The following is a 23,175-nucleotide window of genomic DNA, read 5'->3' as shown; positions in this document are numbered from 1 at the left end:
TATTATTACATAGTAACCAAAAAAAAAGTTGGGGCTGTCAAAAATGACTTGGGTTTTTAAGTAAACTGATCTATATATAATCCTTCTTTTTGGCAGTAACTACATAATAGGAACATAATTCTATTTGGGCTGCTTATATTTCATGATACTAAAACAACGTCATTTGTACCTTTCTGTTAGCTATGCTAGGAGGGTATGCACCTAACTCAACCAGAAGTATTAAACAATAAATTAAAAAGAAATGTGGGCTACAGTTGAAGGTGGGAGTGTACAGAATACATTCCTATTTTATTCTACTGGAAATTATGACTTGGTTCATAAAGAGAGTGACACAGTCCAGTGCATGCTGTAACTAGCTTATAACTGGGTTGTTAAATTTTCAGGAATTTTGTGAGCTAGATGACATCAAGGTTGGTAATTTAAAATTGGCCATGGTGTGAGTATTTATACAACAGAAATAGGCAACTGCTACAAACCAGACTTCTCTGTACCTGTTGTTAAATATTTACCAGGACATATTACTAGTTCCTACTGATTCTTACTCTGAAAGTGACATTAGTGGTTCTACATTAATTTCAATAACTGAATTGTACAGAGTTCTTGTAATTTGGCCTATAAATAATCAAAAGCTAAAGATACTTTAATGGACTTTTTCACAAGGTGAGTCAGTAATGAAACAGCTATAACTAAAGCTTACTTGACTTATGTAAAATGTCTTCATAAACCTGAAACAGTAAATAGGCAAAATGAAGACCCCCCCCTTCATTTCATCTACTATGTAGATTTCAAAAACAAATTGATTGACTTGTTCCAATTTTAAAGTTTGAATATAACTTCCCAACCTTCTCTGAACTTTCACTAAGACATGTCTGATAAAATCCTAAGCTAATGAACCATTCTCAAACAGTGCAAGAGATATGTTCATGTATCTTTAAACGGTAAAGCGTGGAGGCCACACATGAAAAGCACTTGAACTCAATGATTCTAGGAAGTGTAAAGGGAAAAACTGATAGAAAAGAAAAAGGTAAATCTCTTTGTTTGAGAAGCTGATAAAATTTGAAAAGCACAGAGGTTGGCAAAAGTAGGTTTATAGTTTTCTGTATGAAAAAATACAAATAAAAAATAATACAAGAATAAACTCTGTGTTTCATGCAATCACAACTGTAAACCTACTTTTCCCCACCCCTGTATCTTAGAAAACTTAAATCATTAAGTTTTTCCTTGGTAAAATAATTTGTATCAAATTGCCTCAGGTAAGGAGAGATCATAAACTGTATATACATCATTCTCTGGGCTTACTTGGGAAACACTGATCTGAGTGTTTCTTTGACTGAGCCTACACTGGCTGAAACCATTCTGCTTCTTTCACATGAAAAAGCAATATTTTAACATACGGTAAAAACACTTACCAGCACCAATTTCTGTAAACCATGAAGATGCAGAGTTCAAATTGATTGTCTCAAACTGAACCACCTGATTTGATTCAGTGCCCTTGCTAATAGCTACACAGACCATAGGGTACTCCTGCTCTGGTATTACCAGCATTTCAAAAACATTCAAAGGACTTGGCAGAGGAAAATCAAAGTGCTGGGAAAACAAACAAGAGAAGCACAATTTAGAAACAATCTCTATTCATACTGCTGCTGAATAAAGCCAATGGAAAAGGCTTTCATTTTCTTGATTGATGTAATTCTAAAAATAATCATAAGGATCATAAAAATCTATAAAATATGTTTTAGAGAATTGGCCACATTCATCTTTATGGCTGTGATGCTTCTGAAAGTTCATTATCATAAGTTAAAGAGGAAATCTAAAGAAAAATTCCTAAACCAAATAAAGACCTATCTCTAAATAACTATAAACATGCTGAACCTACATAGTAACGATGGAATCTTAACATTTTAACTTCAGTTGCACACTAGTGTTTTCTCAAGAAGAAAAATGTAAACAAAGTAACATATACCTTTATCAGCATGAATTTCTGCATTGGCTCATACCATTGAAGTAAAACAATTCCAGACTGTAAAGCTCCACAGAGGTATTTATGTCCTGTGTAAGGGTTTCTGACTGGAAAGAAGCAAAACAGACATACCTAAAACACTGAATACCTTTCTATGAAAACATAACTGGTTTATGTCTAACCACTATGCAATATACCTGAATCTAATACAAAATGATATTGAATATAAACTGTAAATGAAAAATAAGTAAGCAAAAATATGTAAAAAACCATAATTAGTTGAGCTAAAAGGTAGACTCACCTAAAAGCTAACTCATCTTTCTTTATAAAGGCAATGCTAATCTACACGGAGAAACAAGGAAATGTGGCCCTCGTAGATGGAAGAACTATCTGAAGCAATTATTTAGCTGATAAAGGAAAAGTACTGTTTCTGTTCACTAGGATAAAGAGAGTGGGTAGAAAGTAAACATGTCTCTTTTTTTGGGGGGCTCTGTTACCCTTTCCTTTTCACTTTCTTATCTCATTTTAAAATTATACACATTTACTTCTAAACATCTTTAATATACTACATCCTTAAACATAGGAACTTTTTACAATAACAGTATTTTAAGTACTAAAACACCTAAACTAGTATGAAACCTGAAGAGCTGTTTCTTAAGTAAATTGACCAAAAGACAAAATTCAGACAAGGTCTAGGAGGCAACTGAAATCTATTATTTCATTTTTGGTATAGTTTACAGCTGTTAAAACATGGTGAAAATAACTATTTTACATCTTACTAAAGATGTAACTTCCTTGACAAAAACCTACAAAAACTTACTGGTCTTCCCTTCTCCGCAATTTGACTCCCATCGATAATGATTATAAAAGTAGTTATTTGCCGTAAACTCTATCTTAATATACCTATGAATTTGAATTTATATCATAGATTGTAAGCTTCCAGACCTTTCTTGAGTCACAGATCTGATAACAGATATGAACTTGATTCTCCCCTAGAAAAATGCTCACGAAATTTGCTTACTACTAGAGTATGCTGTGGAACCATGTAGCATGAAGGTCAATATGTAGGCTCACTGATTAAACAAAAAATAAACAGGAAGTCAGGAGCTCAGGATCTGAAGTCATGGACTGGGTCTGATCCCAGGTTCTGTTACTTACTAGTGACATAACAAGAATCACAGGGTGGTTTTAGGGTTGAGATACGTATACAGTACAGAATTTAACCTTCCCCCAAAGGAGGTCTGCATTTTGTTGCCCCTTCTGGGAGGTACTTTCTAAGCCTCAGGAATGTCATAACTGATAGTAATATCTTTGTTTGCCTGGGACCCTGGGTCACTGAATAGTATAACAGTATGATTTAGAGTGGGGACTGGCAACACTGGAGAGTCTAAGTGGCAACTGGTCATCCCAGAAAGACCAACAATGTGATTTAAGATAGGAGCTTGGCCCTAGCTGGTTTGCACAGTGGTTAGAGCGTCGGCCCGTGGACTGAAGGGTCCCAGGTTTGATTCTGGCCAAGGGCATGCATACCTCAGTGGCAGGCTCAGCCCCGGTTGTGTGTGGGAGGCAACCAATTGATGTGTCTCTCTCACATCTCTCTCACTCTCACATCTCTCTCTCTCGGCCCCCCTCCCTGAAAAGCAATGGAAAAAAGATAGGGGCTTTGGGTTGACCTTCAGTATCCGGGGCTGGATACTGAGATCAGCCTTGTGGGCAAATCAATGATGCCTATGTTCTGCAGCCCTAATGTAAACTCTGGACAATGAGGTTTGAGTAAGCTTCCATGGTTGGCAATGCTGCGTGTGTACTGTCATACATCACTGCCAGAAAAGTAATGTTGTCCATTATTCCAAAGGGGAGGTCAACAGAAGATCTACATTTAATACTTTTCCTAAGACTTTGCCCTATACACTTCTTCCCTTGGCTGATTTTAATTCATATCCTTTCCCTGTAATAAACCATAACCATGAGTATAAAACCATTTTCAGTGAGTTCTGTGAGTCCTAGAGAATTTCTGAACACGAGGGTAGTTTTGGGAAGCCCCCAAATTTGCAATTGGAATCAGAAGTGAGGGTGTTCATGTGTGGACTGTTTTCATAGCTGACTAAACTCCAATAATAATAATGTTCATGAAGCACTAAGCAGTAACTGTTAAATAAAAGTGTTAAATAAATGAAAGTAGGGTATTAGCAGAGATACAACCTCAGACTAGGGTTAGAAAACTCTAGAACACTATGCTCTGAGAAAGCACTGGGACTATTATCTCCAAGCATTTTTATGCCATGTCCCACTATACATTCTTGTGCTCAAGTGGCCCTTTAATTCCTTATTAAAACAAATATAAAGCCTATCTTCCTTCCTGTTTGATACTGTCTCTTCAAATAATTTTAAAGATGTTAAACGTTCTAGTTATCAGTTTAAGAAACAGCATTTACTCACCTATGCAACATTTGTGGCAGCCTTTTGTATCAGGAATCTTTGTAGTTAAAGCAAACTTTCTGAAAATGTAAGACAATACAAATGTACTCTATTGTAATGGTTTCCAAACAGTGACCTGTGAATTAGTTGCATCAGGCTAGTCAAGGACCTTTAAATAAAACTGTCTTGGACTCTGACTCTGAAGTATAATTTTATAGGACGGAGGAAGGGTATGGGAATCTGTATTATAAAACTTCTAAAGAGCCTGGCCAGCATGGCTCAGCAGTTGAGCATTCACCTATGATTCAGAAGACTGCGTTTCAATGCCAGGTCAGGGCGCATGGCCAGGTTGCGGGCTCGATCCCCAGCAGAGGGGCATGAAGGAGGCAGCCGATCAATGATTCTCATCATTGATGTTTCTATCTCTCTCTCCTTCTCCCTTCCTCTCTTTCTGAAATCAATAAAAAATATATATATATACACATATATAAAAAAGTTCTATAGAAACAGACCCATAGACACGGACAGCAGACTGGTGGTTGCCAGAAGGGAACAGGGGTTGGGGGACTGGGTAAAAGAAGTAAAAGGATTAAGTTCAAATTGGTAGTTACAAAATAGCCATGGGGATGTAAAGTACTGCATAGGGAATATAGTCAGCAATACTGCGATAACTATGTATAGTGCCAGGTGAGTAGTGAAAATATGGGGGGAACACTTTGTAAAGTATATGATTGTCTAACCACTATGCTGTATATTTGAAACCAACATTAATATTAAAAGTAAACTGTAATTGAAAAATTAAAATGAAATAGTAATAATAAGCACTAAAAAACTTCTACAGGGTGATTTTCGTGGAAACACTGATCTTTCAAATTTTATGACATGTGCTTTAGTGTAAACCATCTTTCAAAATTAAGACAAAGAAAGTTTTTCAGTGGGTAAAGAATAATGGCTGTTTTAAAAATGAACTAATTTCCTTCTCTCCCAGAAGAATCAAAATATTTTTTACCTTGGTAGTATGCGGTCTGGAAACCTATGAGTTTGAATATGAGCAGCTAATCCTGGTTTTTTGGCTTGTTCAAACAAAGCTATAAGATTATGAGAGTAGAGTTGAAAGCTTTTTCCTATAAAAGAGAAGCATGTTATTTTTATTAGAATCATTTACAGAAGAAAAAATATAATTTCCAAGCAAAAGGAAACATAATTACCTTCTAAAATGAGGAGTCCAGAAATGTTCAAATAGCCAAGCAATATAGAAAACACATACAAACAAACAAACAAACAGAAAACCCAGTTAATACTATTTTGAAAGATAATAAGTAAAATGAGTTTTAAGAAAGTAGACAATTGTGTTTCTTAATACACAAATTAGGTATATTCTGACTAATACGTGAACCTTAATGAAGCCAACATAGAAAGAGAAATTGTTAAACATCACTGTACAATGGACTGGGTTACAATGATGTGTGTGTGATTATTTTAGTATAACATGGAAAATCCTATAAAACTATATTATTTTCTGGGACAGACCTATTGATTAATAATTTATTAAAATACCTTGGATTAAAACTGATTGTGAAAGACATCTTTATAACAGATTGAAATACTAAGAAAGGTAAAGCAAACAAGTATTATATGCCATAGAACAAGGGTAACAGTGATTATTATATAAAAATAATAGGAAATAGGAGTATTTCCAGATAATCAAAACCATAGCTGTCTTAAGCAAGGGGGCATATGGTAAACATCATCTCATTCCTTGTTATACATGGTATGGTACTGTAACAACACAAAACAGTTATCATTTTAGTATTAAAAAACACATATATATGTATGTACACACACACACACAGGGTGGGGCAAAAGTAGGTTTACAGATGTAAGTACGTAGAACAGTTTATTCTTGTATTATTATTTATTATTTTCCATACTAACACCTGTAAACCTACTTTTGCCCTACCATGTGTGTGTGTAGACAGAGAGAATGCTCCAGTCTTACCCCGTAGTTTTTCAGACTGCAAACATTCTGCCTAACATTAAACCACCCTCCCTCTCTCCATTAACCCTATATGCATAACTAGCTATGCAGCTAGCTAGGCAGCTAAACCCACAAGTACATGTATGTGTGCACATCCACACAAACGCAGACTCATAAGCAGAACAATATTTTCTCCTTTTAATTCATTCAGTTTTATGGATCATTTTAACTGGAGTGTGGAAAGAACTAATTTATAGGCTAACTTTTCCCTATTTTCCTTAGTTATTTTATAAATATATAAGATGTACTCTGTGTGGCTTTTAAGCTTATTTCCAAAGACAGGTATGAGTAGATACAAAAGCAGTAACTGTTGGAGGAAAGCGATCTTATATGTATACAATTCAGAACTGTGATCTGAAACAAAACTGGGTTTAAGTTTATTTTCATAAGTAAATAAAATTTGGGGGAGGCATAATTTAAATCAAAGAGATTAAATACTCTTTTGAGGACCCCAGCTTCTTTGAAGCCATTTATGCACAATCAAATAATGCGCTCTTCGTAAATACTGTCATTAGCTCAAATAAATAAAGTCCTAAAGAATCTCATTAGGTGATGGTTAGTGGAAGAGTTTAAGTTACACACCCACACTTAAAATTATGAAAATAACATTTAAGTTAGGCCACAATTCATAATGATCTACCTACCTATCAATGAGTAAGACTGTATATTGGCACTGATGCTTTAAAACATACGTAGCTAAAAGGTACACTTAACACTGACAAGCCTGACTGTTAACTACAGTAAATAGAGCAGGGATATAATCCTCACATGATCCACTGAGATACACAGCATGAGAGAGTATTGAACAAAGAGAATTAAAAAAAGTTTTAAATGCTAAAATTATTTAACTATTCAAAGTAGAGAAAGGGGTGAGTACTATTTTAATAGTTAATAGTACTAGGATTAAATTAAGGAACAGAGAAAAAGAATTATTTTGTACTCTACTCTCAGAATGAAAGCAAGCAGCAAATCTCTAGGTAGCCATTTAAATCTCAATGTAAAAAAGTAGGTTTTGGTAAGTAAGAATTAAAAAAACAAAACAAAACAAAAAACCACTTAAAATACCACCCACAAATCTATTCCCCAACAATCAAAAAAAGAAAAACAAAAACAAAATTAGAATAGGTTGCTCTGGAACCCACTTGTTTATAAGACTTCAAAGCATCAGTCCAAGATAATTAGTATGTGGTCCTGAATAACACAAATTCTACCAGGAAACATCTGCAGAAGTCTTCAGTTTACCAAGCACTCTGGATATCATCTCATTCAATCCTCAAAGCAAACTCTGAGGCTATTGTTATCGTCATTCTCATTTACAATTAAGAAAACTGAGGGAAGAGAGAGACTTGCTCAAGATAAAAGAGAGAAAGGAAGCAGCTAGATCCTCTGATTCTTTCCCTTCAACTGTTAATTCTCAACAGAAGGCAGTGACAGTATGAGTGGAAGGCACGGCTTCAGGTAACAATCACTGTGATATTCCTCAGGTGTTGAGATCCTGGGCAGATTTGGGAAGTGCTACCTTAACTGAAGACAGGGTCCCTTCTCAAAGTTTCTTCCCATTCTAAGTTGGTAAAAAAAAAATTGCAAGTCTTAAAGTTTCTATACTATAGTTATCCAGAATAACAACATTTTAAAACAATGCATATTAAAATTACATTCCTCTGCTTGTCTATGACTTATTTTTCACATTATGTTCACCATATACATACCTGATAATGACATTAAAGTATTATTGATAACATAGAGCCAAGTACATTTCCTTGGAAATAACTATAAAGAAGAAAAAAAAAAAAGATAATTAAAACTCTCCAATTTTCATCTCCTTATCTCTAACCTCCAAATTCCAACAGCCTGAAATAGTAAAAAAAAAACTATTTTCTATTTTTCAGTAAATTACCAAAACCTAAAAGAAAAAAAGCTTTTACCATGAACATGTAAAATGTACAATTTTACTTCTTTAAATATTTAAATCATAAAAATTAAAACTGAGGCCCATATAAATTCATTTAAAATTAAGATACTTCTTTTATTCAATTTACTCAAACTAATTTCTTTAGTTAAAACTCCTCAATTACCTGTTCCATCGTTGCCTCATGTAGCTCATTGAGATTCAATGTGTAAATACCATCTTCAGTTCCAAAAATAATGTACTGATCTAAAATAATTGAGATAAACGGCCAGAATTTACTATCATTTTCTGAAATTGCTCACTAAAATAATGGCTCTATTTTTTAACAGTATTAAGAGTTAGCCACCCACCTATCCAAAGAAAAATTATTTTTTTAAATCTATGCCTCCATCTTTAACTCTTTCTCCAATTCTTTTCTTATTTTTAAAAGCAGATGTTACTGACTCACTCTTGCTTTATCTTACTATACAATCCTTCCTTTCAACATAATAATTTTCGTATCTTAAGAGTTTTTATTATAGCTATATATTTTTTTTACACCAGACATTGCAAATACTCTTTGGACAAGAAAACTACAAATTAAATACAAATTATAAATTATGACAAACCAGAAATTATGAGCACACCTAGTATACAGACCTTGGTTTCTAAATATTATTTTCCACTTAAAAAAACCCCAGGGCTTCTTGGAGAAAAGGCGAATTTTTTTTTTTTTTAAATATATCTTTATTGATTTCAGAGAGAGGAAGGGAGAGGGAGAGAGAGAGAGATAGAAACATCAACGATGAGAGAGACATTGATCAGCTGCCTCCTGCACATCCTCAACTGGTGATCAAGCTGGCAACCCAGGCATGTGCCCCAACTGGGAATAGAACCCCAACTGCCTGGATCCTAGGTTGACGCTCAACCGCTGAGCCACGCCCGGCCAGGTGAAAAGGTGAATTCTAATTCTGGGGCAAGGAAATTATAAGACTTGTCTAGAAATCTTGCTGTGCCAGAAAGTCAGGAAGTACTCAAAAAACATGAGGAGGACATACCAAACACAAGAACATAGGAGCTCCCACTGCTCAAAAATTCTGACAATTTAAGTGCTAAAATAAATATTAAGAGTGATAGATCATATCTCACTGAATAAAAGAAGAATTCATAAATTCAACTGGTAAAAATACTTAAATGAATAAATGGGAAAGAAGGGAAATTATTGTGTCAATAGACATCAATGGATTGTCGCCAATGGATGCTAAAACTAGTTGGTCAAAGTCTGATGAGCAAGAGGATATTTATATAGTTTTACTGTATCTCCCCTTATTTTATCAGTTTGGGAAATTAATTAAGCAATTACTTATTAATTAGAAAGGAAGAAACAGTAACTTGACAGTGGAGAAAGCTTAGTGAACACTGCCTTAAACAACTGGTCAATGTTAATATCACTAGTATTTGGAAAAGCTGAATACCATGTGCCTCCTGCTCTGATGCACTGAGATGAGCACAATAACACTTCTGTGATATTCCTGCCAAAAATGCATAACCTGATCTAAGCATAAGTACTCATCAGAGAAACCCGAATTAAGGGACATTCTACAAAATAAGTAGTCTTCAAAAGTGTCAAGATCAAGAGAGAGATGGAAAGGTTTATAAACTGTTCCAGACTAACAAAGACTAAAGAGACATGGTTGGTAAATGTTACATGTGATCTTAAATTTTGAACTGGGGGGGAAAAGGAGGGTGGAAATGATAAAAGATATTATTGGGATAATTAATAACATTTAAATATGAACCGTGGATTAAAAAATAGTATTATATCACTGATAAATTTCCTGATCTTCATAATTGTACTGTGGTTATATAAGAGATAATTCTTACTCCTAGGAAATACAAATTGAAGTATAAGGGGAAGAAGAGCATGATGTCCTCAACTCATTCTCTAGTGATTCAGAAAAAATGCATGTACAGGGTACAGCACAACAAATGGAGCAAAACAGAAACAATCAATGATCCTGAGTTTCTTGTGCTGTTTTTCTAACTTTTCTTTAAGTCTGAAATTATATCAAAATGAAAATTTACAAACACACACACACAAAAACATTTCCTTACTGTTAAAAATGTTTTCTTCTGTTATACTTTGTAATAGCGATATTTAAAGCAGATCATTATATATGATCTGTGTTTACTGTGTTGAAGTGGAAACAAACATTTCCTGAACACCCTCTACTACCTGACTTCTGTTTGCTAACTGCCAGACACCCAGGTAGGCTCTTTGCTTCCTTTCAACAAGGTGAGTTGTATTAAGAGTTTTTTGTTATAAATGAGCATACTGAGAACCAACGGTGTTAAGTATCTTTCCCAAGTCACATAGTGATAACAGAGCAGGAATTCAAACCCAGATCTGTTTGATTCCAAATTTTTGCCTCTATGTATTATGCTTTCTCACTTTAAAAATACAGCCTAAGTTTTTTTAAAACAAATTGTATTTGCCATTATTTCACATTTGCAGAAAAGTTGCAAAAGTACAAGAATTTCTGAATATCCTTCACACAGATCCCACATCTGCTAACATTCACTACTGTGGCTTTATCCTTTCTCTCTTCATACACACTTTTTCTTTTTTCTGAACTTGTTTTTGTTTCAGTAAGATACAAGCACAATGCCCTTTTAATCCTAAATACTCCAGTGTGCATTTCTTAAAGAAAAAACACCAAGGTCTTATATAACAATAGCACAATGATCAAAATCAGGAAATTCACACTGAAATGATACTATTATCTAACCCATTGACTTGACTTACTGAGACTATTAACTGTCCCAGTACTATCTTTTTACATAAAAGAAAATCCCAAATTATGGTTGTAATCACTTGTGATGTCTCTTTGGTCTCCTTTAATCAGGAACAGTTCCTAGATACTCTTAAATTCTAATGCTTTAAACCAAAACTCTATTTACCTACTTAGGTTGTTGCAGGTACCTTTACTATTTAGTATCTAAGTCATATTTTTAAAGTAAACAACCTCAATTCACTGATCATAAAGATCCTTTCACATAATAAATATTTTATTGGAGATGTATGTAAAAGTTCAGAAGTTTTACCTTTTGTATCAGGATGTATCCAGGATGTTGCACAATTAATTTTCAAAGGGCAGCCATCAAAAACTTTGGAAAAACATGCTCCCATCTTATTTAGAAAGAAAAAAATGTTGACTTATTTGATTAACTAATTTTATATATTCTTAGAAAATAGCTAAGATTATTAGGAAATATTAAATGTATTCTTATTTACATATACTTAAGGTTTCATTACAAAACAAAATTCATATATTTCAATAAAATTTAACCCCTTCTACCAATTGAATCTCATATTCTTTCCTTGTGTAATTCATATTTTATGGCAAAAATACCAAATTTATCAAAATATCTACTTAAATCACTGCTATTCTAGGAATTTTAAGTCACTGCTTATCTTTAAGACTAACATTTAATAATGAGAAACAATAGATGATTTTACTGAGTAACACTATCGTGGTTATAACTGTGCTATAACTCTTTAACAGTGATAAAAGACAAAATTACTAATATTTATACTATATGTTAGACTTTTACTGAGTAAAAAAGTACAATGCATAAAGTGTCCTATTCATATGACAGGCTACATCACCTTACAGATAGGTCCTGCTGAAGGGCCCGAAACAAGCATTAACAGAAGCTTCCTTGTTCCTTTTCATTGCATATAGTTCAAAGGTATAGAAAAATATTTAACCCATGTAATGAACAGGACTCAGTACCATTAATATCATCGCATTAAAATTAAATTGGTCTTTGTAGGCTAATCCGAGAATCCAACTGCCCATATTTATAAAAAGTGAAACTCTCCAAATTCTATTCAACTCACTAAAATTATGGTATATAGTATATCCAAATGCATTTAATGCCTTTGTATTTTATAATCTGTCCATTCAATGGATCAAGATATTTGATAGCAAATAAACAATCTTCTGCTGCTTCTAAACAGATAAAAATTGGTGATTCACATAAAAATATTACTCACCAGCACTTTTGGGGTGGGTGGGAGGCCATTGATTACTGGTTTCTGTGGTAAAAATAATTATGAATACTGTGAGACCTCGTAAGCCTTAAAAAAATTTTATACATTTAGAAATTCAGTTATTCAAAATCTTCAATTTAATATACTATGCCCCTTATATGATAAATACAGCATTAGTTACAACTAATAACCAAATGCCCATTATACCTACAGGGAAATCTCGCTTGTCCTTTTTTCGTGGTAACTGTGGTGCTTGTGCTGATCCTTCTGTATTTTCACTAATCAGTTTGGAAATACCATCACCATTTCCTACAGAGAATCACAGTTAAAAGTTGAATAACCAAACGAATAAGTACTTTCCTTGAAAAACAACTTTCCCTTGCCCTCAGTACTTGCTTTTCATTTGGGTAATCCTTTTTTTAAATTTTATTTTTCAGTTACAGTTTACATTCAGGTGTACAGCACAGTGGTTAAACACTTACATACTTTACAAAGCGATCCCTTGATATCTCAAGTACCCACCTGGCTCCATACTTAGTTATTACAGTATTATTGACTATATTCCCTATGCTGTACTTTACATCCCCATGACTGTTTTGTAACTACCAATTTGTACTTCTTACCCCCTTCAGCTTTTTCACCCAGACTCCCAACCCCCTTCCACTCTGGCAACCTTCAGTCTGTTCTCTGTATCTATGAGTCTATTTCTAATCTGTTTGTTTACTTGTTTTCTTTAGATTCTGCATATAAATGAAATTATATGGTATTTGTTTTTCTCTGACTTATTTCACTTAGCATAATATTGGGTAATCCTTTATTGGGAAATATTCTCTGTCAGACGAGTTCAAGTATCTTTTGTGCTTTTCTCTGGATCCTATAGAGCTAGCATGCATAGCATCTTCAGGAGTGGCCTTAATGCATGAAAACAACAAATTTCTTTTCATATTGTGAGAAAAATTAAATCTAACTTATTGAACTAGACTGTATTTCCAACATATTCAAATTATTCTGTTTTAGTACATTTGTTCATTTTTTCTTGTTTTCCAAGAATGCCTGTCAGTACTGTCTCTACCTACTGAAGGCTCACCAAGCCCTTAAATACTTTGCCAGGCCCACCTCCTCTCTCTTCCCTAACCTTGTCTCTCTCAGATCTCTCTCCTCCTCTATTACATAGAGTTAATTATTATAGGAGACACTTATACAAACTGTCTTGTCTAATGCTATGTGTACATGAGTATAACTTCTGCTATAGACCCTGAATTTCTAGAGGGCAGAACATCCATTCATCTTTCTAGATCCCACGATATTTAGTAAGGGATCAAATTAGGGTTGAATTGGACTGAATCTATTTATAGCCTACCCATGTGGAATTTTGAAGAAATTTCACAAAGATTTAAACATTAATAAAACTGACTAAAGAAAAAACACATTCTTTAGAACATGAACAAAACAGCTTTCGTTTCAGTTTTCACTGTCATTTATTTACCCAGATCACATATCTAGCTCTATGTACTCCAGAGCTGCTAATACTGCTAGCCATACCAATAGAGGAAGTCTCAGCCCCGGGAACACAACTTGGGCTACTCTGTCTTCTGAGGACGTGGGGAGCTCTGTTGTCTGAATCAGGGCAACGTTTTATAGTTGATGATTTTTCTTCATCTAGGAGGTTGTCTTCAGGGTAACTGTTTATCCTTGGCTAGGAATAATAAGACACAAAGTACTCTAATAAATTTGTATATAAAACAGTGACACTTTATTATCATCATGTATCAAAGACTTTAGGGGGAGGAGGATATGCCTTTTTTCTTTCTTCTATAGGGTTCAATTCACTGAGCTAAGTAATAAGCAAGAGTTGAGTTACTGTCCCAACACAGTCATAAATCTGCGATGTGACTTTTAATCAACTGTAACCTAAAATTGATAAAATTTTATAAGCAATAAAATTATGTAAATAAGCCATATAATATTTACTACCTAGAAACAAGCAAGAAAATGACTTAATGAATTATGACCCTATGGAAATGTCAAATTGTAGTAATAAAGCAGGATTGTAAATAATGAACTCTTTATCACCTGTCCATGTAGCCAAGTATTTTCTCAAATGAGTAATAACCTATTTTTGCCTTTTTCTAATAGCTATAAAAATATTGTATTTATTATGAATAAGAAATCTTTCTTAATGTATATTTTACATCTCCATAATCCTCTCAAAGAAAACTGTATCTAAGATATATTTAAAAGAATTTTGAACAAATTTAACATTATTTTAAAATTTTAATTATTTTATTATTTAAACAAGGATTTATTGTTTAAAATCTATCAATAGCTCACCTTAGGAGGAAGGGGAGGTGGTATTGCTCGTTTTGAGGTCGATCTAATACAAAAAGGAAAATGCAATTTAGATGGTGATAAATTATAACATAGATACACTATTAAATGTGCATTAAAACCTGTTTATGTTCAGGGGATAGAAAAGACAATTAGGTCATGGCACACAGTATTTTGAAAATCTATAGGAAAACCTACACCTCATTCTGCCAAATTGTCTTAGTATAACTATAGAGATTTTTATACACTGAATAAAAGGATTTTTTACTTTATGGTTATGCTTTGCAACATTTAATATATAATAAAAACTAAATTAAACTTAGTGGTAAAACAGAGTCAGAATTTTAGAGTTGGAACCCACAGTGAATTATAGGTTCAAATAGCCATATCATCAAGTCCTTTGCTGCTTTAAGTGAGGTACACAGATTAGCAACATTGGCATCACCTGGGAATTTTTATAAATGCACCTTCCAGACCCACTGAATCAGAATCAGCATTTTAACAAGATCTCCAGGTAAGCATCCAGGCACATCAAAGATTGAGAATCACTGATCTAGCCCACTGGTTCCATACACAGTCACTACAATCAATTGGGATGCTTTCAGGATTCTTAAGATTCCAGTCCCAAAGACTGTATTCTATTGAAGGGGCTGCCAAACATTTTTCTGTAAAAGGCCAGATACTCAATACCGTAGGCTTTCCAAACCATACAATGGTCACACCTACTTAACTCTTTTGTTGTATTGTGAAAGCAGCCACAGATAATATATAAACTAATGAGCATGGTTATGTTCCAATAAATGTTCATCTATGGACACTGAAATTTAAACTTCACATAATTTTCTAGCATAACAAAGTATCACTGTTCTTTTGTGTGTGTGTTTTTCAATCATTCTAGTTTATGGGCTGTACAAAGAACAAGCAGCGGGTCAGATGTGGATTATAAACCAGTTTACCAACCCTAGATCTATAGCCTAATTGGGGGGCCCAGGAATCTGTATTTCCAAAAAGCTCTCCAGGTACTGCAATGCACAAACAGGTTTGGAACAACTCGTCTAGGCTATCCCTGTCAACTGCTGAGGGAAGGCAGGTCTAGAAAATGAAGTAACTACATTGCAGAGGTGAGACTAGGACTTTTTGACTCCCACTATAGTATTTTTCCCCATGATATCATGTGGCTGATCTAACATTACACATACTATATTCTAATTTAAAGAACAAAACCCCAAAATCTTAAGGATCAACAAACAATGCATTTTGGTAATAAAATAAAAAGTCAGAAACCTTACACTGATAAGAACCACAGTACAAATTTTTGAAAAATGAAAATGAAGGCTTATTAGGATAAATCACATCCCTCTTCCCCCAATACTGCTCCTATGTAATCAAGTAAAATAAAGTTCTTATATTAGTAAACAACTTACTTTCCAGTATTTGCACCATCAACAAAAGGATTCCACTGTAACACGAAGTTTGGGTCTGATGATACTCCCTATGAAGGTAAAAAATAGAGTTTAAAATGTTACCTTATAACAGATATAGGTCAATACTCATCAGTTAACTAAAACAAGAAGTTCCATAAACATACAATATATAGCTTCAAGTGCAACAAGTCCTCTTTACCAATAAGCTAATATATTCCAAAGTAAAACAGAAAAACCTAACTTTGAATTATTTGTATCACTACTCCATTAGCACGGAGAACTAAACATCATATCATCATTAATTCATTGATGCTATTATTTTTTCCTACTAGAATAGACATTGAGAGTTTATTATACAGCAATATACAGGGTGGGGCAAAGGTAGGTTTACAGTTGTTTGTACAGAAAATACAATAATTAAGAAATAATAACATAAGAATAAACTGTTTTTCGTCCTCACAACTGTAAATCTACTTTTACCCCACCCTGTATATAATAATAAGAGCACCACTTCCAATGGTTAAGATGAAGAGATCCATTAACAGAAGAAATGATTCTAGAAACTATACTTTTACTAATATAAAGTAGGTTAACATAACATCTAGGCTGACTCTAATAATATCTTGTTCTATCTACTACTTCTTTCCTTTCAGATAAGGAAAGGACTGACTAAATAGTAACTGCAGAATAAGAGCAGTGGTTGAAAAAGAATCTATATTAACAAATAACTATTTAAAATAGTAAGGCAATGAAACAATGTACTACAAATCAAAAAGAATCAATAAGAAAAAAGATCCTGAGAGCTTAAAGCTGAGCATCAAATTCCACAACATAACTTAATAACTTCATGTAAGTTCTTCAAAAGTCTCACAAGGGTAAAAATAAATGGTTAAAATGGTATATTATATATTTTACACTAGAAAAAATACACCTAACTGTTGGCTTTTTCAAATTTTAATATCTGAAATACATTAACAAAATTAATGCTTAAGAGTATATTGCTTTGTTCATTAGTCAAAGTATACCTAACTATAAGTTTTCTCAAATTTTAATGTGTAAAATACTTTAAAGTGATAATTCCTACCATTTCATCCCGTGCTTCTGTTTCTTTTCTCAGAGGAGGTTCAAACTGTAATTTGTCAACTGCAAAATATATAACAGATATTCACAAACTCTATCTTACAGGGTTAATCTCAGAAACATAATGAGAAGCATGTATATTGTGGTGGGGGGAAGTAAGAGAGGAAAGAAGAAAGACAAAGTCTCTTTTTTTTACTATAACAGTACCCTTACTTTATGCTTACCAAAAGAAAACAACAATTTGGTGTATTTCTAACAACTCTACTTAATTCTTGGTTTGAGTTCAAAAATATTTAATAGCACATTTTATGTATGAGATTTTTAAAAACTAAAGGTAGATGGCTTAAAGGATTTTAGAGGATTTAAAAACACTTTAAGGATGTTATCTAGGCTACAGATCGTTTTGAGACTAGTTTAAGCTACAACTTTATGGTAGGGATGAACCCCCTCCCTCCAAATTACTTATAATTATCTAAAACAAACCCACAAAAAACAAATGATCCTTGTCAAATTAAATGTTACAATGGTATTCATGAATTTAATATTATATTTTGCTAAATCTGTATTTTATTTGGCCTAGTCAGACTGATTTTAGATTTGTTACAAATACTCAAAGTATTTCTTTTATGTGAAATATTCTAAAACAGAGAAAACGATGGCTTATTATTCTAAAATCTAATGTGACTAAAAGACTAGAAAAAATTAAAATTAAAATAGACTTTCAGCAGAGATGTAAGATTCCTAAATACAATCTTGGCAAACAAAATACATTAAAGACATTAAAGAAGTACTTTAAAAAAGGATCCAGTTGTCCTTACCTCTAAAAGGATTTGTAAAGCAACACAAAGTATTTACATAATTCATTACATTAAACAAAAATGTCATAAAAGTTACAATAAAAGACTGTAAGACACTCCATTAAATATAGTACCTACTTAAAAAAACACACCAACAACGTAAAATAAAAAGCCCTTGCTCATTAATGACTTATTTCTTAACACAATTAAAAAATATCTTAATTCAAGAACCACTACTATAATTCACCAAAAAACATGTCAGTCATTTGAGACAGAGATGAGCTAAATATTTTAATTTTTTTTGGTCACAACTAGAAATACTGGCAAGCAATCTAGGGATGAATTATAAAAGGTATAAATGTGTGTGTGTGGGGGGATATCATTTTTTAAAAAAAGGAATTATACATGTATAGCAAATTTCAAGACATAAAAGTTCCTAGAGAAAATTAGTTTCATAAATTTAAAGATATAGTAAAATGTCAACTGCATCCCAATCCCAGTTACAGTAATTGAAAATAAAATTAGAGATTTCATTTATAATAGCAAATATTTAAGACGTTTTATTTTAACATGTAAGAAAAGTATTTCTTAAACTAGTTTAATGTTACTGCAGCTATGTATTATGACACAGATGCCATAACTATATCACTGTTCTGGGATGCCCCCAAGTTGTTTTGTTTTGTATGAAAGAAACTCCTGGCAGTGTTGGGGGCAGAGAGGTTGATCATACTCTGTTAACCATGACTGTGAAAGGGAGGAGGGCATCTAACGGGAATAGGACCATAGTTGTTTAATGATTATTCACCTTATCAACTATAAATAAGAAGTTTTCCTACAGACCCTAGAAAACTGGAAGATGTGCTGCAAAAATGAAAACAGAGCTAAAAAAGATGAGACACTTTGGGGCCTGGATGGGTTCACTGCTGGCCCACTGCTCAGAAAATACATTTCCAGAACAAAGGACAGGATGTGCTTTGAGTTGGTTGCTGTGCCTGGAACCTGACCCCCCCCCCCCCCCCCCGCCCGCCCGCCCCCAATCAGGAATGCCCACAATTCTCAGGTCCTAGGAACTGGTAGAACTGGGTTTTAACACTATTAAAAATTAACTACCTTGTTATCAGGCTTCAAGATCTTGGAAGGAGACAAAGGGACTACAGACACTGCAGCCATCCTCCCACCCCCCACCCCCACCTTTCTCCCTTGCATGCAGCCCTATATAACCAGCCATGTAAAAGGAAGGGCAGAGCAGATTTTATGTGGACAAATCCCACTAGTCTCCCATTTGCTGGCAAAAGTGGAATAAATGCTCATATTTGATTCAACCTTGTCTCTGCTTAATTGGCTAAAGTAGCGACAGGCAACCCGCACCCATTGTTCCAGTTTCAGCAGTACCTTTGGATGCATCTTTGGCCTAAGAAAATACAAAGGCGGGAGGTTTTCTATTGTATTTCCTCATTTGTCTCCAAAAGATAAATGTAGACTCTAGCCATAATGATGGAACAGGAATTGGACTTACCCTTCTGCTATAAACAACTACATACATATAACACAAATTTATGTGTGTGTGTGTGTGTGTGTATACAAAATATATGAAGCAACTATTTTGAGGCAATAGATATTGACACCAGAAGGTTTGAGAGAAGGGGACTACATGGTGGTAAGTTCCACATTCACCCTGGCTTTCTGCCTGAAGGCACTTTCCAAAATAGGGCACAAGACAGTGGAACCCAAAGAGAGAGCAACTGTTTCACTAAGTGCAGGAAACAAAGATTGGAGTTTGGAGCTGCTTAGGCAGTAGGAATTTGAAGGACAGAGTACCAGAAACGACAAAGCTGCATAAAGAAGGAACTCTAGAAATATGCGAAGAGGTCTCTTAAAGCTTTAGCTGAATGCTAAATTGCCCACAAGCAAAGCAAGATTATGCAAGGTATGTCAGAAAAGAGCTAACAGAATGTGGTGAGCTAAATGCAGAGCCTGGTGATCAAACAGTACTAGGAAAGACCTCTGAGTTTCTACGCAAAGACCTTGCTAAATACTCTAGTAAAACCTGGCACAAGCCTTGAAAAGATCAAGTGGGCCTACCAATGAATTAGCTCTCGAAATACTCTTTAAAGTAAAGAGCACGAAATCCAGACACTCGTGTTGTATCACAGTAGCCAAGATACAATAAAAAACAACCATAGAAGAGAACAGAAACCACAACCAAGTGAAAAATATAAACACATGTTGAAAGTACACAAGGACTTTAAAACAGCCATTATATGTTCAAGAATTTAAAGACATGCACAGTAAGTGAGCAGATGAAAATTCTCAGAAGAAAATAGAAACTCGATATATGTGTATTATATATATACATATTCCTATGTATATCAATGAAAATCTGGATCTGAAAAATACTGCACCTGAAATAAAATTCACCAATGGGCTTAAAGAGGAAACTGAACACCACATAAGAAAAAAAAAATTAAAGAACTTGGTAGTCAGGGCAATAGAAACAAAACAAGTACAGAGAACAAAAGAACACATGTGAGTATATGGGGGACAGAGAGATTAGGGCCTCAGTGACCTGAGAAACATCAAACAGTCTAACATTTAACTGGAGTTCCAAAAGAGAGAACCTGGGATAGAAAATTTGAAGAAATAGCTACCTAAAGTTTTTCAAATTTAATGGGGGAAAAAATCAATTCATAGATCTAAGCTCAATGAACTCAAATAAAACAAACAAAAATTGCACCGAGGCACAACAAATTGCTAACAAAACAAATAAAAATCTCACAAAAGTTTCACAGAGCAGTATCTATTAAGGATCCAAGTGATGCATCTGAATATTTTCTATTTTGTCTTTTTTTTTTAAATCTGAATGTCATGGATTGGGTAACAATATGCAGTTTAAGACAATACTGAATGTAGAGGGACGTATGGGTATATCATAGTTAAGATAATTTTTCATAAACAGTTTTTCTGTTAACAAAGGCTTTATTTTTGGTTATCATATCTTTATTTCTAGGATGAATCAAATTTTGTCTAAAAGCCTCAACTTTAACAATGGCAAAGAAAAGTTGCTGTAGTTTTTTGTTTCCTACCTAGGATACTCTTACTTCTCTAGCAATGAAAACATTTCCCTAGAACTGTTACTAAGGAGCTTTGTAAGGCAATACATCTTACTCAAAATCTCCACTGCCTTTGTGTTCAGGTAAGATAAAAGGGACAAATGGAATTTTCAAACTCAAGTTGGGTAAGCTTTTAGAAATTATTAGACTTTCTCAGTCTAAAGTGTGTGTGTTTTTGTTTCTGCTTGAATGACACTTAAGTCAATTTCCTCAGGAGCTCATTAAACTTTCCCAATGAACCAAAAACTGAGCATCCTATATATCTGAGAATACTGCCCCAACCCCAGCTTCTACATTACAGACTAATATAGCTGAGACCTGTATAGTACACACAATTTTATAATCACACATGTCCAAGAAGCATTTCCTCTGAAACAACCTTTTCATGATTAAAACTCAGATTGCCTTATGGAAAACTGCCCTCCAACCTCAATAAACAGAATCTTGCCAGGTACTGTTAACAACTAACACAATGGTAAAACAGGGTTATAATCCTTGTATTCTGGTCTCTCAATAATAGGGCCACAGGCCAATCTTAAATCAATGTAAGTTCTCTCAGTAGGACACCTCAAACTTGAGATGACCAAGGATCTTCAGAAGCAGATGACAGCAAAGAGTTTTTCCATACAAGTCTACTGGATCAAGCTGATGATGACATGAAATGGATTTATTTGCCCAAGGTGCATGGAACAAGATGACTGAAGACACTGTCATACTTTAATGTGCACACTACAGTTCTTTATTTTCTTGCCTCTTTTTCCCCTGTATTTTTTTCTTCTTTGCCAGTTGAAGATTTTGGATTGTAGACAGATACTTGTATATCTCCTAAAAATGATACCTGTCCCTATTTTTTTTCTTTCTTCTGCTTTCTCTGATAATCAAATTTTTAAAAAAATTTATCTTTATTGTTGAAAGTATTACAGGTGTCCCCTTTTCCCCTACTGACCCCTTCTACCTATTCTTAATATTGCTCTTTGCAGCCATAGTCAGTCCTCTGTGTAAGTTCAATACCTTGCTTAAAATTACTTGTGAGTCAGCTAAAACCATACAATTAAACGGACAGTTGGCCTTGCAATCTTTGTGGATACTTCTCATCTTCCTTTGGTGCTAATTCCTTGTAATCAGCTGGCTTCCTCGGTAACTGGACTCAGCCACTATGTGACTTTTCAGGTGACAAAACAATTTATTTCAAAAAAAAAATAGGTAATTTAGCTAATACACCCATAAATAGATCAGACTGAGGAAGTAATCTGCCTTGCCGTTCATAAGGCTGGGAAGACAGGCACAAATCCAAATGCAAAGTCAATAAGAAACAATGTTTTTCCCAAGGATACACTGCATATGTAAAGTATTACATGATAATCCCCTCTCTGAATTACTGCTGCTTTCTTACTGAGAATATCATTTTCTGAAATCACAGACTGTCAGACACTTTGCTGCATGAAATCATATTCATTAGAATGAACCATTCTGTTCTTGCCTGGAAGACCTAACTCACTGACAGAGAGAAGCAGCCTCAATATCCAACCTAGATACGGAGCTTCAAATAAAAGGGTTTCTGAATACAACATTCCAAGTTTCCAAGGAAACAGACTTCTGGGTCTATTTCTGTAGTATAGACTTCTCATTCATCCTTTCATACACATCCCTACTTTGCTTTAAGTTGTCACTTAAATTTCACTTGAACTCCACTTTTCCAAACTCCCTATATACTTATTTTCCTTTGTTTGATGAGATGTCCTCTGGTTCCTCTGGCTTGTGTTCTTCCTTATTGCAAGGCCAGGGCCATAATTATTATTTATAGTCACTAAAAATACACAGCAAAGGGGGGGGGCGGGGCAGATGCCGGGTAGAAGGGAATCAATGGTGGGAAAAAAGACATCTGTAATACTTTCAACAATAAAGATAAATTTAAAAAATAAAATAAAAATAAAAATACATAGTAAGAACGCTTATAGTAGTCACAATAGCCAAAAACTAGAAACAAATCTAATACCCATAAACTAGAATGGATACATTTTGGTATAATCATACCATGAAATATTACATTACAGTGAAAACAGTGAACTATTGCT

At 34.1% G+C, this 23,175-nt stretch overlaps 1 protein-coding gene across 1 annotated transcript in view; it reads right to left on the bottom strand.

Annotated features, from left to right (window-relative positions):
* MAP4K5 (mitogen-activated protein kinase kinase kinase kinase 5) overlaps window positions 1-23,175 on the bottom strand; it is a 92,464-nt gene that overhangs the window by 12,862 nt on the left and 56,427 nt on the right. Inside the window, exons 14-26 of the mRNA XM_087820563.1 lie at window positions 17,198-17,256; window positions 16,114-16,181; window positions 14,693-14,735; window positions 13,904-14,057; window positions 12,573-12,670; window positions 12,365-12,406; window positions 11,410-11,494; window positions 8,492-8,571; window positions 8,126-8,186; window positions 5,388-5,502; window positions 4,400-4,458; window positions 1,964-2,067; window positions 1,410-1,587 (exon numbers count right to left, since the gene is read on the bottom strand). Coding sequence (XP_087676689.1) covers window positions 1,410-1,587; window positions 1,964-2,067; window positions 4,400-4,458; window positions 5,388-5,502; window positions 8,126-8,186; window positions 8,492-8,571; window positions 11,410-11,494; window positions 12,365-12,406; window positions 12,573-12,670; window positions 13,904-14,057; window positions 14,693-14,735; window positions 16,114-16,181; window positions 17,198-17,256 — 1,146 coding nt within the window. The remainder of the gene's footprint in view (window positions 1-1,409; window positions 1,588-1,963; window positions 2,068-4,399; window positions 4,459-5,387; window positions 5,503-8,125; window positions 8,187-8,491; window positions 8,572-11,409; window positions 11,495-12,364; window positions 12,407-12,572; window positions 12,671-13,903; window positions 14,058-14,692; window positions 14,736-16,113; window positions 16,182-17,197; window positions 17,257-23,175) is intronic.

The sequence above is a fragment of the Miniopterus natalensis genome, chromosome 1, assembly GCF_054644295.1.
Source record: "Miniopterus natalensis isolate mMinNat1 chromosome 1, mMinNat1.hap1, whole genome shotgun sequence".
Lineage (NCBI taxonomy): Eukaryota > Metazoa > Chordata > Mammalia > Chiroptera > Miniopteridae > Miniopterus > Miniopterus natalensis.
Note: the sequence above shows the minus strand (reverse complement) of the source record. Positions and strands in the feature narration are given on the sequence as shown.